Source organism: Urocitellus parryii, chromosome 1 (genome assembly GCF_045843805.1).
Source record: "Urocitellus parryii isolate mUroPar1 chromosome 1, mUroPar1.hap1, whole genome shotgun sequence".
NCBI lineage: Eukaryota > Metazoa > Chordata > Mammalia > Rodentia > Sciuridae > Urocitellus > Urocitellus parryii.
Window position 1 is genome coordinate 179717067 of NC_135531.1, and position 17010 is coordinate 179734076.

Here is a 17010-nt window from a genome sequence, read left to right on the forward strand (position 1 = left end):
GTATATCACCTATAGAAAACATAGAACTTGATGGTAACAGGAACTTAGAAACCAGAACCTCAGATGGAAGGATGTCATCTAGCCTCTCCTGGTAAATATAGATATAGTCTCTGTAAATCTAGTAAGTTCAAGTAGTTTCCCTGACTTTTATCAAGTAGGCTGAAATAACAGCATTGATTCAGAGGTTTGTTGTGAGGTTAATTGAGATCACTGTGAATAAATAAATAAATTTTGGTATGTATTCACAATTGAGTTTTGTGCAGCCATAAAGAAGAATGAAATTATGTTGTTTTAGGAAAATGGGTGGAACGAAAGAGCATCACGTTAAGCAAAACAAGCCATACTTGGATTATAACACCCAAAGTATTCTGTCAGCTTTTTTGTCTCTATCACCAAGAGACATGACAAGAACAATCTTAGAGGAGGAAAAGCTTATTTGGGCTCACAGTTTCAGAGGACAACTTCATTCCAGAGGCTTGACCTGAGGCAGTCCATCGAGGTGAAAGGAAAGCAGCTCAGGACGTGGCAACAGGAAGCAGAGCAAGAAAATTCACTCACCAAAGACAAAATACGTACCCCAAAACCATGCCCCTGGGGCCCATCTTCTCCAGCCACACCTGCCTGCCTGCAGTTACCACCCAGTTCATATCCCATCCGTGGATTAATGCACTGATTAGGTTAAAGCTCTCCCAACCTAATCATTTCTAAACTCTCTTTCATTGTCTCACACACGAGATTTTTGGACACCTAATATTAAACCATAACAATAAGTGTAATATATTTCCTCTCATATCCAGAAGCTAGAGGGAAAAGCACTCAGGGAAAGGATCATGAAAATAGAAGATACACCAGTGGAGTAAAGAAGGGAATGGGGCATGGGGCAAGAGGCAGTACTGGGAAGCCAAATTTATCAAGTTATATACATATGTGAATATGCCACAATGAAACCCACTCTTCTGTATAATTAATATGCGCTAATAAAATAAAACCTTTATGGCAAAACCATAAAAAAAATAGATTATGGTGGTAGTGAGATGCACAATGAGAACACATTAACTATTAGCCACTCCTGAGATCACAGTATTTATTTGTTGAGGGAGTAAAATAGTCCTTACCAACCACTGTTGTCCTCCCCACCTCCATCCGTCCATCTCTCATTCTCAGTAGCTGAACTGGGGCCTGGGTACAAAAGAGGACTTTCCAGGTGGTGAGGGGGATGAAACACTGCCCTAAGACTCTCTTCAAGAAGGGCTCCAGAGATGGGTTTGGGTCGTTGTTCAAAGATCCAGGATGGTGGATGGTGGGAGTGTGGACTCTCTAGAGGGAGGAAGATGGTCTGATTGGCTCAATTCTCTCTCAGTTCTCTCCCAAAGATATGGAGGTGTGGGTCTCAAGTCTCTCTCTTCAGCCCTTGCAGCCTTCCAGATGACATCGTGTTCTCTCCTAGAGGACATCCTGAGAAAGTCCCCTGTCCAGGAGCACCAAGGAAAGGGGCATCCACTTACTAAAACACAAAGTCCATTGGTCCCCTCCCTTTCCTCAGCACAGAGAATCCTATCAGAGCAGAGCAAGCACCTTACCCAAAGAGTGCGGGTCAGCACGCAGACGGGGCTTCCTGATAGGCTGAGCTACCCATCATTCTCTTGAGAATCCAAGAGAAGCGGGTAGAAAGAGACATCAAGTTAGCAACAGGAACAGAAGCTAGATGAAATGGGGAAGTTGGGTAAGGCAACCACAGTGGGCCTTGAGCAACCAAAATTAGGAGGCCATGAGGAAATGGATTTATGGTGTTTGGAAAACAGAAAAGGCAGCAGTTGCACCAAAAGACTGGTCAGGAGGGAACCTGTGCATGTCCATTCTTGAGCTGCCCCATGCCTGGCCAGCACTGGTAGCAGGGCCAGGACTTCTCACCATTTCCTTTGTTTCTGGACAAACCTTAAGGGAGTTTATTGTTTACCTCCAAAAGCCTGAACAGATCTTGGACATTGGTCAAAGCTTGGATGCAGAAGTCTGAAGAAATATTCTCCAAAAAGTTTCATTTTAGATATTTGCAAGAAGTTTGTTAAAGCTGCGAGAATACATTAGAAGAAGCAAACGTTGAAATGATATAGGTGGTAATCAACGGACGCTGACTGCCCCCAGTAATGAACAACGTTTTATACACACACACACACACACACACACACACACACACACACACTCCATCCTAGGTTCAGCTGCCAATATCTCAACAACTAGAGGTCTACCAAATGTGGGGCTCTTTTGTAAGGACTTCCTCTCCCTGATGGTAGAGGTGGACCTGGCTTAAGGCTGAATCTTGGTACAGGCTTCTCTTGGGTCCCCGTTAATACATAAATAAGAGTCTCCATTGCTGCCACCTTGGGCTTCAGTGGTTCTGCTGCATCCCTTTTCTTGCCCCTATCTTCCAGAAGTCCTTACCCCTGCTGCAGATTCATAACCCACCTCCAGCCACAAGCCTGACCAGATGCCCACCAGACCCTGTTACTTCCCTTAATCACTCTGGACTTAACTAAACTGTTCACCCACTTTTCTCTGGGTTCTAAGTCTGAAATACTTACCAAGACTAACCTCATCTTGCCTCCCACTCCTATTTACCTCCACCACCAGGAGCAATCAAACCAGATTAGTAGAGAGGTTAACAGAAAGCATGGTGACTTAGCCTTCACCAGCATGGATTTTCACATGATGACCCACACAGGGGAGGACAGCCCACAAGCACCCATGTGAGGAACCATCTTTGTTTCTCTTTCTGTCCTAGTTACCAGAAGAACAAGCCCTAGGAATAGATCTGTGGGTCAGAGGACAGACCAGCCCTCTCCACTTATGAGCCATTGGAGCAAAGTGTCTAGTCTCATGAGTGGTGAGGTTCTGGCATGGCAGGGGCAGCTTTGTATGAAATCCAGGGATGAAGTTTTAAAGGATAATGAGACTAGTCTTAACCAAAATGAGACTGTCTTAGAAACTGGTATTGACTGACAAGCTACAGATTTAGACTGTGCATTATTAGCAAAGGTAAGAATTAATAATAATATAGTACATAATAATATATAATAATAATAAGCAGGAAATCCGACAGTTTGAAGAGCATGGTTGGTAGCAATTAGTGGAAACCACAGTCATTTATCCCTCCATGAGCAGATAATAATCAAATGAGGTACACTGTATTCATTACCAAAAATCCCAGCTTCTGATGTCAAAAAGATACCCAGGAATAATAGTCAGTGGAAAAACTAGGATCATGGACAGAAAAGGGAAGTGCAGCACAGCCCAAGCCAGGGATCCAAGATTGGATTTGTTCTCTTCGTGTCAATATATGACAGTAAAATGTGCAATGTACGTGGTATGTTAAAATTGGCAAATTGCATATCGTGGCAATAAGAGAAGCTAATATCTCAGAGAATACAAGAAAAAAATGAAAACCTACAATATTTGAGTAGGTTTAAGTACTGAGTTTAGTTGCAGACAATATGGTCCCATGACATTTTAAAATGTATCTTTTTAGCATCGCCCTCTAATGTGGCCCACTGTAATATCACCCATTTACAGTATCAAGTAGAGTGATCTAACATATGCCCAAAGCACCAAGATTTTGGTCTTAAATACAGTTCCCCAGTAAAAGAAAGCAGGAGTCCTTAGGAAGTATCTGCTTTTATAGCTCAAAGCAAGGATAATTAAGATGAGCCTGGAACAACAAATATTTTTGGCCAGAAAGAATGCCTCCAAAACTATCCAGGGCAATCAATCTTAAGGGAAAAGGGAACCAGTTTTAAGACAGTTTTAAGAGGCTCCCACTGAGCAAATTGTGACAATTTTGGCTTTTTTTTTTAAAGCAATATTTCTTTGCAGAACCTATGAGGCATGCTAAAAAGAAAAAAAAGGCACGTACAAGTCTTTAATGATGTTTACAGTGTATTAACTATGTGCATACTATATTCAAGTTTTGGTCCACATCACAATTTCATCAATGCAAATCAAGCTGCTAAAAAATTCATTGAAATCTTGGTAGGGGGTGAGAAATCTCATCAGCTCTACTCAAGCAACAACAAAAAAAAAATATAGGAAGTCTTACTATAACAACAAAAAAGAGACTTGGAATGTTCAATCACCCCCACAGAGACTCAGCCTAATCAACACCAACTCATAATGAATCATCTTGGGATCCTCACCTAATCCCTGCCCTAGGCATTATAAGCCCCCTCAACTCATGGCGATGAAGTGTAAAGTGGTCACCATGATGGGCTGAGAGAACATGTAACCCAGTGGGAAATCTTCTGCCGTATTGATCCATACTATGGTGCTGGCCAGGTTGTCTATAATAAGAATTCTGTGATCATTCCCCAGTTTGATATGTACTTTAGTTTTAAGATGTTTTAAATAATTAAGAGAATCTGTTGTATTTCTTGTCATACTTTTTTATAAGAGTTGCTAAAAGGTTAGGAAGATTTTACTCAATAGATTTGAAAGCTATAAGAGATCTGGGTGGTCTTTATGGAATTTGATTCAGTAGACTGAGTCAAGCACATGGCCCTTCCTAATGTAGATGTGCCTCATCTGATCCATCAAAGGTTTAAATAGAAGAAATGGCAGCATAAGAAAGAATTTCTCTCTCTCACTTTCCCTCCCTCCTTCCATATCTTAAAATGGGGACAGGGGGCTGGAGACGCATTCAGTGGTTGAGCACTTGTCTGTGCCATCCCCAACACTGTAACCAGCAAAACCTGGCACATATGACTCTTGTCTCTGGACTCAGACTTTGATCCAAACCTACCCAATTGGCTCTCCTGCTTCTCCAGGCTTCTGATTAGACTAGAACTATATATCATAGGCTCTCTTGGGTCCTCATCTTGCTGATAGCAGATCTTGAGACTTTTCAGTCTCCATAACTGTATGAGTCAGGTCCTTTCTCTTTAAACACACACACACACACACACACACACACACACACACACACACTCTTGTTGTATTGTTTCTTTTTCTCTAGAGAACTCTGATGAATGCAGGGTTTCTTGGATTTAAGAAAATCAACTGAACTCAATTTGAAACTGTGGTTTGAAATGTCTACAGAAATCTGATTAATTAAATAGAGAAACTGTGTAATATAAATAAGGAATCTGTGAAGTCAATGAGCTAACTGAAAGTTAATGAAAGAAGGAAAGAAAGTCTTATTTTTATACAAAACTTTCTGGCCTTATTAATAAGATAATATTTTGTAAATCAAGATTTTTAGGCTTAAGAGTCATAAGATATTCAAACTTACTAATCTAATCGATTGAATAGTAATTAAAACATTAGTAATACTTATTACTTTCATGCCCCCCAAAACCCCCCGGGGCTGGGGTTGTAGCTCAGTGGTAGAGCACTTGCCTAGCCTGTGCAAGGCACTGGGTTTGATTCTCAGCAGCGCATATAAATAAATTAAAAATCCAACAACAACTTAAAAAAATTTTTTTAAAACAAAATTTGTTTGGAAACTGTCATCTACCATTTCCTAGAAACTTGTTTTGCATTTATTTCCTATCCATCCCCCTAATCTGGTCTCAATCACTCACACCTTTGCAGTCCCCACAAGGTCACTTCCCTGTGAACTTTCAAATGCTTGGTCCATCATCAGAAAATGCCCTCCCCCTCCCCTCTTCCACTCTCCCCTCCTCCACTTGCCCCTAGTCTCTCCCTTCCCTTCCCTTGGAAATCAGGTGGAATAAGTGTCCTCTCCTCTTGCCACAGCCATTTTCTCCTTCACAGACCCCAGCTCCTTTGAAGTGCATGCTATCAGACTTTTCCATACATGGCCCATTCTTGCTGCTATTATGTGCCTACCTCCTGGTCACTTCCTTTCATTCTTGAGGTTTTTTTTGTTTTTGTTTTTGTTTAGCATCTGGGCCACTATATTCTTTACCACTCCCCCTTTGACCATTCTTGCCAACCGCAACTTCCTCAGAGACAATCCACCCAACATCCTGGCCACCTGTTACAGAGCCTGCTGTTCTGATTGTTCCTGAAATTATGGAGTGACAACACAGAGAAGTCATGCCATCACTGTCTCTGGTAATTATCTAGTCCTGGGAGAGGCAGGATTAGCAAGGTCCCCCAAATGTTAAATAGAGGGGCAAACATAATTAACATGCCTCCTCAACTCCTAGCAATCTCTTCCTCCTCCCCACCTCGGCCATCTGCTTTCACAGTCAGAGCCTTGACTCTGTCACCACCAACATGCTAGGGATGTAACTCAGTGGTAAAGCACTTATCTAGCATGTATGAAGCCCTGGGTTTAATCCCCAGTACACAGACACACATATACCACCCTCTTATCACCTCCTTTTTACACTTCTACCTGGGGTGTCCCTGTTCCAACAATCCTTACATCTCACTGGGTCTATGATCTTGCCTCATCTTCCTTCTGCAAAGTGCTAAAACACACTACTGGGCATGCCACTTTTAAGTGTTAAGTAGATAAACTACCCCGGGGCCCTCACTATGTTCCTCATTAGCTTAAAGTTCATGGTTCAGGCAATCACTTCTCTGCAAATACATACCCTCACCAACATTGCCCCTTTCTTTCCACTTAGTAATTGACTGGCAAATCCTAACTCTGATTAAACTCTACTAACCATCATCCATCCCTGTACTTGAGTACCCAAACACTATTGCAGAAAATCACACAACACTAAATAGGCTCACAACGTGTTTTTGACTCAGATCTCAAATGAGCACTCAAGGCTGTACAACAATCATTACATTTTCCTGGTGGCTTCTCCCTCTTCTTAAAGCACAATTTTTCTCTTTTTCCGGGTTGGGATGGAACCCAGGGCCTTGTGCATGCTAGGCAATCTCTCTGCCACTGAGTTACATCCCCAGGCCTCTTTCTCCCTCTTCAAATGAAAATTTGACATCTTTACATCTGCTCTCTTCAAACCTCAGGTCTGTCTGAGAATCTGTCCCCTCAACTCAAGGTCACTGCTCCTCCCTCATGTCTTGTTCTCTCCCATACTCTGGAAAAGATCAGGCTGAGAGGAAACCACCTCTCCCCTCCTGGAACAAGGGGCCCAGTGTCCACAGGATAAGCACCCCACCCTGCCCCCTTGACCACCAGCAATTCCCACAACCTTCCCAATCTCAGATACAATGGTACCTTCCTGAGGAGGAGCATTCATTCCCTCCCTCCTTTGTGGTCCTATCAGAGCAAAGGGACAAGGGCTCTTTGCTCTCATGAATTTGCTTCTCTGCTTTATTGACCAGGGAATGGCTAAGGCCTGTGTCTGATTTTTATCTGTCTTTCACTCCCATCACTTGGCACAGGATTGGAGTTGAATGAATAAATGAAATAGAATCTGAGAAATCCACAAAAAGGCCACGGAGGCATTGTCAGAGATAGCTGGAGTCCCAGGCACAAGATGAACTCGAGGACACACTCTTACTGAGAAGCCCAGCCTCAAGCAAAACATTCACCTGTCCCCTGGGGCTCTGCTCCTCTTTCCTGAAAAGTAACTTTCCCAGGTGCTTCAGAAGAATGAGTGATAAGTATTCTATCTGATCTGTAGTATGGTTAGCCAACCTACTTTTCTTTATGGGGGATGGAACTCAGAGGCACTTGACCACTGAGCCACATTCCCCAGCCCTGTTTTGTATTTTATAGAGAGACAGGGTCTCACTGAGTTGCTTAGCGCCTGGCTTTTGCTGAGGTTGGCTTTGAACTCGAGATCTTCCTGCCTCAGCCTCCTGAGCCGCTGGGATTATAGGCCTGTGCTATGGGGCCCAGCCCAACCTACTTTTTTAACATATGCATTGGTTATTGAAATAAAATTCATATAATGTAAAATTTATCATTTTAACCATTTTAAAGTATACAAATTTAAATTTTAGTATGTTCACCATGTTGTGCAATCATCACTACAAATTAATGCCAAAATATGCTGGGGGTGTAGCTCAGGGGCAGAGCACATGCCTAGCATGAATAGCACATAGTTAGCTATTATGCAAACAATGCTGGGCATTATACAAACATTAACTTATTTTATCCCTCTCAATGACAATAGAAAGTAGGTAGTACTCTCATCCCCATTTTACAGATGAGAACACTAGGCCCAGAGAGGGAATTTGCCAAGTCTCACACGGCTAGTAGGGATGGAGTTGGGATTTAACCATTTTTAATTGGCTTCAGCATCAGGTTTTTCATCATTGCCAGATTTACATCCAGTCTTGAAGCACTTTGTGATAGGGTGCTTTTCTAGGTCAAGATAGAAGGGACAATTCCAGGTCAAATCTTCCTTTTCAAGGACAAGTGACTTGAAATGCTCCTCCCCCTAGATATATAAAATGGCAGTGTCTTAGCAGCTATTTTTCTAGGATTAGGGTGGAATAGGGTCCTTGAGACAGATATTATCTTCACTTTAAAGAGGAGGAAACTGAGGTTCAGAAAGGTGACAAACTTTACAGGTTTTTTTCCCTGGGCCACAGTGACCCTAAGCACTGATTCTGGGCTGAGAGTCTGGACCAGGTCTGGCTGGCAGTCACAAGGAGTCCAGTGTCTCCCCTAGAGTCATCAGGATCCTCTCTGCCTGGCCAGCCTATGATTCCCTAAGAGGCTGCTGGGCCACTTGTGAAACAGGAAATAATGACTTCAGAATGCTCAGGGTTATAGGGTCAGCTGGGACTCAGGTATGGTCTGCTTGGTAGCCTGATTTGGTTAACCGCTACCACTTGTCCTTTGGTGGGAGGGAAACTGCAGAGAGAGTTTGCATTGGTGGTTTGGAGTTTCACAGTCCATAAATTGCTAATCTTCCGAAGTCCAACCCCAAAGCTCATAAGCCTCCAGGTCTCCTAACATCTTCACCTTTCTGCCCAGGAAGTGAGCACTCTTTCCCTTCTTCCCCGGAGGCTGGAATGGAAGTGAAAGCTTGACATATTGAAAGAGAATTGGCTAGCCCCATCGGAGAGAATTTTTATGAAGGCAAAGAAAGCAATGTAAAATACATAGAAATCAGTGTCTGATCGGGGTCCCAACCTTGCTCCAGTGCATACTAATTGCATATAAACTGGGTGCCCTGCTCAAGTTCTGTGCTCAGTTTCTTCATCTGAAAAGTAGGAATAATCTGTTTTAGGGGTCCACAAATTATTTTTCAAAGCCTTTTAAAAATATTTTTAAATGGACACAATCCTTTCATTTTATTTATTTTTTATGGGGTGCTGAGGATCGAATCCAGTGCCTCACATGTGCTAGGCAAGCGCTCTACCTACCACTGAGCCCCAATCCCAGCCCCAAATTATTTCTTTAATGGACCCGATGGCACGTGTTAAATCCTATGAGCCTGGCTGTCTCTGTCCTAGCCACTCTGCCCTTCTACCAAGAAAGCAGCCACCGACGCATAAAGGAATGGCGTGGCTTTGTTCCCATAAAACTCTATTTATAAAATCAGGTGGTGAGCTGGATTTGGCGTATCGGCAAACCGATCCCTGATCTACCTCCCACTGCTGTTGGGAAGAAGCGACTGACATGCTGTTTCTCTGCGGACTACACAATGTGGGAGCCGCTGGAAGGCACCGAACGCGGTAATGAAAATAAAGCTAGGAGCTCGAGAGCGCTTCCGGATGGGAATGCCCGGGGCTGACGGAGCTGACCATCAGGTAGGCATGGGCCGCAGAGGAGGCTCGCACGCCGTCCAGAGTTCAACCAGATGATCAAAGTACCAGCACCGCTCTTTCGGCAGCCAGCAGATCGCTCCAAAAAGTTCCAGCCGCCTTCTCCAGGAGTCCCTCTCCTAGCCCTTCGGCTGGTCCTCTCCCTCAGATCCCAGCCAGAGAGCCGGACGCCGAAACTGGGTCCCTCAAGTCCCGGCCCCCAAAGCCTGGACACGCCCTCTGGAGTCTCCGCCCCCAGAGCGCAGACCTGCGAGTGACGCACCCGGCCCCGCCCTCTGGAGTCCCCGCCCCCGGAGTCCGGACCAACGAGCAACTCACCGGGCCCCACCCTCTGAAAACTCCGCCCCCAAAGCCCGGACCGGCGTGCTTTGCGGTCGCCCCCGCCGGGCTCCGCGCGCGTGTCGTCGCGTACTGGGCAGCCGCAGAGCAGGTGAGCGCGCCGAGCCAGGCGGAAGGTACCTGGACTCGCGGGCCGAGCTTTCATCCCTAGCTTCCCTGCCGCAGGGTGTTCGGGGGCCTAGGGTGGAGGCATAGCGGAGCCCCTGTGCGAAGGTCCTGCCGCCCCTCCTCGCCCAGCCGCCGGCGGGGGAGGCCCCAGAACCTGCCTTGGCGCCGGCAGCCCTGGGTGCGTTAGAGCTTCGTCCAGGATCCTTCCTTTCCGAGCCTAAGTTTCCTCTTTGGAAAGAAAGGCCCAAATGAGATGACGTTAGTATGATTTCCTTATTAAAACAGGCTAAGCAGTACCCCGCGTTCTCGTTTGCTGAACGTCATTGCTAATTAAACATTGTTCACAGACAGGAAAATAATAAGCTTCAACCAAAGTTATATAATTGTGATTATTAGGTGACATGCCCAGATGAAATGATAAGGTGTTTGGAATGTTTCAAAATAAACCAGTCAGGGATGTGGGGTAGGAATAAATGAAACAGTATTGGCTGAGTTGATAATGATTGAGTTTGATATATTATTGTCTCTACCTTTGTTTATGTTTATGATTTAGCATAACAGGTTTTCTAAAATGAGTACATTGCTGTGGTGCCTGACAGCCCATGCTCAAATATTGTGCCTGAATTAACTGTTAGGGCTAATAACAGTACTGGGTGGCCTAACTGGGAGAAATTTATTTTCTCACAGTTCTGGAGGCTAGAAGTCCAAGACCAAGGTTTGATCAGGTTTGGTTTAGCCTTGACTTGCAGATGATCTCCCTGTGTCTTTGTGATATTCCCTCTGTACATGTATTTTTCTTTTTTTTTAATATTTATTTTTTAGTTTTAGGTGGACACAATGTCTTTATTTTTTTTTATTTTTTAATTTTATGTGGTGTTGAAGATGGAACCCAGCGCCCTGCACATGCCAGGCAAGCACGTTACTGCTTGAGCCATATCCCCAGCCCCTATACATGTGTTTTTCTAATCTCACTTTTATGAAGACACCAGTCTGATAGGATTAGAGTCCATCACAATCTCATTTTTCTTTCCTTTGTATGACCCTATCTTCAAATACAATCATATTCTGGTGTACTAAGAGGCCATGATTCAGTCCATAACCCTACACTAGCCTGGGATTTTGGCCAGTCTTCTTAACCTAGCCATGCATCAATTCGCACAACTTTAAAATAGGGACAATCATAGCATAAGTCTTGGGGTTATGAAGATTCAGTTGTATGTCATACAGTCAATTTTTTTTTTTTTTTTTTTTTTTTAGTTTTAGGTGGACACAATGTTTTATTTTTATGTGGTGCTAAGGATCCAACCCAGTGCCTTGCGCATGCTAGATAAGCGCACTACCACTTGAGCCACAACCCCAGCCCATACAGTTAGCTTTTTTATCAGAGGGTTCACCTCTAGGGATTCAACCAATCACAGATTTAAATATTTGGAAACAAATTTTTTCATCTGTATGAACATTATTGCTTATTCCCTAAGCAATACAGTATAACAACTATATACATGATATTTGCATTACATTCAGTGTTAAAAGTAATTAGAGATTATTAAAATATGTAAGAGGATGTGCATAGGCTATATGCAAATACTAAGCCATTTTATACAGAGAAGAATATTCAGAAATTTTGGTATCTGGGGGTACTGGAACCAGTCCCCTGTGGTTTCAGAGGAATAATTCTCTGTGTATATATGTTTAAATATCTCTTAAGTTTATTAGTAGTACAGGTATATTTTCCTAATATAGCCAGCCCTCCATATCTGTGTGTTCTGCATCCATGAATTCAACTAATAATCAAAAATATATTTTAACTGTATCTGTACTGACCATGCAAACTTTTTTCTTGCCATTATTCTCTAAACAATATAACAGCTATACACATAGCAATTACATTGTGTTAGTTATTATAAGTAATCTAGAGATGATTTAAAATACTCAGAAGGATGTGCATATGTTATACATAAATACTATATCAACTTATATAAAGAACTTGAGCATCCTTGGATTTTTATATCTGCAGGGTGGGTCAGAGGTCCTAGAATCAACCTAGGGACAGCTGTATATGTAAACTGTTACAACTGTGCCTAGCATAAAGTACCCAATAAATTGAACATATGATTCATTTACAAATTAATGATAATAAGGCTTCACAATGAAATGAATGGTGGGTGGAATGAGGTAGTTGGGTACTTAGTACTGTACATGGCCATAAGAATAAAAATAAGAATTATAGCTGTTTTCACAAGGGATGTCTGCTACTAAGCCAAACACTGATTGTTTTATGTATGTTCATTTATTTATTCATTGCAACCACCTTTGAGGTGGGCCACTGTCGCATGCCTATTTGGCAAGTAGAGAAATGATTCTTTGAACCCATTTGGTCTGCCTGTAGAGCCAGCCCATGCTTTAAACCTCAATGCAGAATTGCCTCATTAAAGACGGATTTTGCTCTTGTTCTCTTTTTCTTAGCTAGGTTGTCAGCAGTGGCAGCACTCATGGCTGGTCCCCTGTGGCGGGTCTCAGCCTTCATACAGAGACACAGGACAGCCCTTTTGGTGGGTTCCTGCACAGGCCTGTTTGGAGCTCAAATCTCATACCACCTCTTCCCGGATCCGGTGGTCCAGTGGCTTTACCAGTACTGGCCCCAGGGCCAACCAGCCCCACTCTCCTCAGAACTACAAAGCCTCTTCCAAGAGGTCCTGCAGGATATGGGCGTCCCTTCTGGCCACTGCTACAAGCCCTTCACCACCTTTACCTTCCAGCCTGTGAGTGCCGGCTTCCCAAGACTCCCTGCCGGGGCTGTCATAGGCATCCCTGCCAGCTTCCTTGGTGGCCCAGTAACCAACACTGATCATCCTGTGGTCGTACATGGGCAAAGAGTAGACTGGCAGACCCCAGCAGGCACCCGTCTAAGAGATGCCCTGACCCTCTCCCGTGACGCCCAGAAGTTTGCCTTGGCCAGAGAGGTGGTATACCTGGAGACTAGTGCAGCTGCCCTGCAGGCCCTGCCAGCCCCAGCTTGCCTGGCAGGAACCTGGGCACTGAGTGTGGGTGCCAAGCATGCACTAGGGCTCTATGGAGGCCCCATGAACATACGAGCTGCCTTCAACTTGGTGGCAGCAGTGGCAGGCTTCGTGGCCTATGCCTTCTCCACAGACTCTCTTACTCATGCCCTGGAAGGTTGGCTGGACCGCCGCACCGCCTCCCTGTCTACAGCCTATGCCCGAGGTGGAGTGGAATTCTATGAGAAGGTTCTGTCAGGCAACCTGGGCCTGCGCAGTCTCTTGGGCAGACGCGGGGAGAAGCTGTATACACCCAGTGGGAACATTGTCCCCAGACACTGGTTCCGCATCAAGCATTTACCCTACACAACCCGCCTGGACTCTGTACTGCAGATATGGAGGGTAGCACCCAACCCAGGCCGCTCCTGAGGTGCTCATGACCAGGACAGTTCCAGTTCATGCAAATACCACTCTGGCATTGTCTGGGGGAATCCCTTGGGACCTCTGGACCCACACACCACAGTCAGAAAAATTATAGGCTTTGGAGTTAAATATCCTAGATTCTATCTTCTCCTACCACTTATGAACTCAGGGACCTTGGGCAAGCCCCCTTTATGAATCTGAGCCTTGGTTTTCTCAACTATAATGTGGAGAGGATATAAACTACCTCACAGGATTATAGAGTTATGTGAAATCATGAATAAGAGGACCTGGCAGAAAGAGTACCATGAATAAACAGGATATTGCTCCTCCTTTATCTTTGAATTCCATTGGTTGTAGGAGTCAGGCCACATCTTCCCAACTAGAGGTGCTGGTAATAGTCAACCCTTTCCTACAGTGAAGAACCCTCCTCTGTCTGCCCAGTGGTCAAATTCTAGTCTTTCTCCATTGAGGTGGAGGTTAAAAGATTTAGAAGGCTAGGGGCTGAAGTTGTGGCTCAGTGGCAGAATGCTTGCCTCGCATGTCTGAGGCACTGGGTTCTCAACACCACATATATATAAATAAATAAATAAATAAAGGTCCATCAAGAACTAATATATATATGTGTATATATATATATATATATATATATATATTTAAAAAAAAATATTTAAGAGGCTAAAATGTGAATTTGGTGGGGCTTTTAGAGTGGTGTGCCAATAAAGTCCTATGGATGCAAATGGTACACCCAGAGAAGGGAAACCAGGGAAGTGATGGGGCACCAGGAAAGGCACCTGACCAGAAGAGGAAGGGAGGTGTTCCTGGAACACAGCAGAAGCTCTGCCTAAAGATGGAGGAAAGAACAAACCATTGCAAATCTGAGGCTCTGCTGGGGAGTCCAAAGCAGTCAGCCTCCTGGGGTACAGAGCATGATCAGGGCTTGGAGAGCAGAGGGGGTTAAGTGGCGCAGCTTTGCTTGGTGAGGACACTGGGGACAACAGAGGGTGGAGGTAGGCAGTGAACCAGGCACGTGTCATAGGATCCATGGGGACTGTATCCTTGTTCCCCATTAGCCCTCTGATGGTACAGAAAGCAGCCCCTCAGCTTTGATCTTTGGACAAGAGACCTCCATCCAACAGGGCAAAGTGAGGAGAGCTGTAACCAGGACTAATTAGGCCATTCATGTCATCCTTACATTGGAAATAATGTTTTTTCTGGAAGATTTTTGAAGAATTCAGACATGGTGCCAGTAAAACAGGACAAAGGGATTAGGTCACACCCAGGGAAGGCACTGGTGGTGGCAGACAGTTCCTGGCAGGAGACCTTGCGAGAAGAGTAAGCCAGGGTGGTCATGGTACACCTTCCTGCTAGGATTTCAGTGTGGTCTAGAACTCAGTGTGCTGTGCCAACCTGCAAGTCCCTCCACCAGACCTGGGCTGGCTGAGAACAGGGGACGCCTGCTCATCTCACAGATCCCTAGCACCTAGGACAACATAAGGCATGGGCTTGATAAGTACATAGACAGATAGATGAGGTACAACTAGGTGAATAAGAGTCCACCCTGGCAGATAGCACTTCACAGGGCTCCTTGGATGTCACCTAGCCATAGCTACTGCTGTACATCAAGGACCATCATGCCAAGGGGGTCAAATATGGAGTCTGAATTTGATGGACTCCACCTTCTCGCCACTCTCTGCCCCCACCCATCTACTTTTAATGTTGGCATGAGCCCAGATGGCAGCATCAGGCCTTCATGCTGATCTGCCCAAGTGCTATGATTTGTCCGCCAATGGTTGATAGGGTAGAAGTTGCCCTGTGCAGCAGTGTTAAGACGTAGAACCTTTAATAGGTGGGACCTAGTAAGGGATAATTAGGTCACTGGGGGCATTGCCCTCAGTAAGGATGAATACTGATCTCTGGAAGTGAACTCTGGTGAGAGCAAGCTGTAGTTTAAAAATAATAATAAAACTGGCCACTCCACCCACACTTCCTGTCTGGTTATGGGATCTTTCCTTCTTGAGTGCACTCCCACCATTATGACGCCATCTGCCATGAGCTCCTCACCAGAGATGAAGAGAAGTTGGTCCCATGTTCTTGGACTTCCACGATATGAGCCAAATAAACCTGTTTTCTTTATAAATTACCCAGTTTCAAGTATTTTGTTACAACAACAGAAGATAAACTAATATAGGAAGGTAGCCCCAGTATGGGGGAGAGTAAACCCCAGAACTGTTGCTTACTCTTTCCCTCCATTCCCAAGTCAGTCTTTGTCCCCACTCATTGTTCTTCCTAGTCCCCACACATGCTTAATGTGCCACTTACTTCCAAAACCTAGGCTCCCAGAGGCTTCACCATGTGTGGGTGTGTGGGTATGTTGTCCTTTCACCCCACAGCCACACACACATACTTCTCCAGCTACAGCCAGAATACAAAAAACAGAGTTCCAGAGTCTTCCTGATCCTGGCTGGTCCCACTATCTCTGTCCCTTCTGGTGTCCACAGTGCAGGGCCCAACTTGAAGCTGAGCACACATGGAAGCCATTGCAGCACATGAAGCCTAGAAGGGTATATAGTAGAAAACTGGTTCCCAAGCTGGGAATGTAGCTCAGTGGTAGGGAAACTGCCTCGCTGCCTAACATGCAAGAGCCCTGACTTCAGTTCCCAGAATGGCAAAAAACAATAAGATGGGAGCCGGAAGGGCTGGGGCTGGGGCTATAGCTCAGTGGCAGAGTGCTTGCCTAGCATGCATGAGGCACAGGGTTCGATCCTCAGCACCACATAAAAATAAACAAATAAAGTAAAGGCATCCTGTCCAGCTACAATACCAAAAAAAGGAAAAGAAAAGATTGGAGCTAGACATGGTAGCACACCCCTGTAATCCCAGCAGCTCAGTAGGCTAGGGCAGGAGGATCACAAGTTCAAAGTCAACCTCAGCAAAAGTGGGGCACTAAGCAACTTATTGAGACCCTGTCTCTAAATAAAATACAAAAAGGGCTAGGGATGTGGGTCAGTGGTAAGTGACCCTGGATCCCATTACCAAAAACTAAAAAATAAAATAAGATTGGTTCCCTACATTTTAGTGCTTTTAAGTGGTACAAGTACTAGGGTGTTCAGGTCTTAAAATTACTTCCCAAAGGCTAGTAATTCCTTGAAACCAGAATCCCTCCCCACCCTCCATCCCACTTCAGGAAACTTTGCTGCCTAATACAGCTCTACTTCATAGCTTTTCAAAGACCCAGTCAGGGCACTTCTTAGGTTGCTATGAATTGGCTCCTTTGGGAAATTACAAAGTTGCTGCCCATGTAATTTCTGAAAGATGGTTGCTTAGAGCAAAGGACTCAGGTGGCCCTATGGGAAGATTCCAGGCTGGGAGAGAGGGCATTTAAGTGGGAGGTGGTCTTTTACACATACTATACTAGTCATATTTTAACTCTAGAATGTTCATTGTTAGGTTGTGGTAAGAATGACATGAGCAGACATTCTTGGTG

General features: G+C 44.6%; 1 protein-coding gene across 2 annotated transcripts; it reads left to right on the forward strand.

Annotated features, from left to right (window-relative positions):
- The first annotated feature begins 9500 nt into the window (after positions 1 to 9500).
- On the forward strand, positions 9501 to 14102 carry LOC144254708 (transmembrane protein 177). 2 transcript variants are annotated; one of them, XM_077798199.1, is made up of 2 exons: positions 9501 to 10087; positions 12571 to 14102. In XM_077798199.1, the coding sequence occupies exon 2, from the start codon at positions 12597 to 12599 to the stop codon at positions 13530 to 13532; it is 936 nt and encodes a 311-aa protein (XP_077654325.1). In that variant the 5' UTR covers positions 9501 to 10087; positions 12571 to 12596; the 3' UTR covers positions 13533 to 14102. The 2 variants fall into 2 exon arrangements, with proteins under 2 accessions (XP_077654325.1, XP_077654326.1); XM_077798200.1 differs by having other exon boundaries at positions 12575 to 14102.
- The last annotated feature ends 2908 nt before the right edge of the window (positions 14103 to 17010 follow it).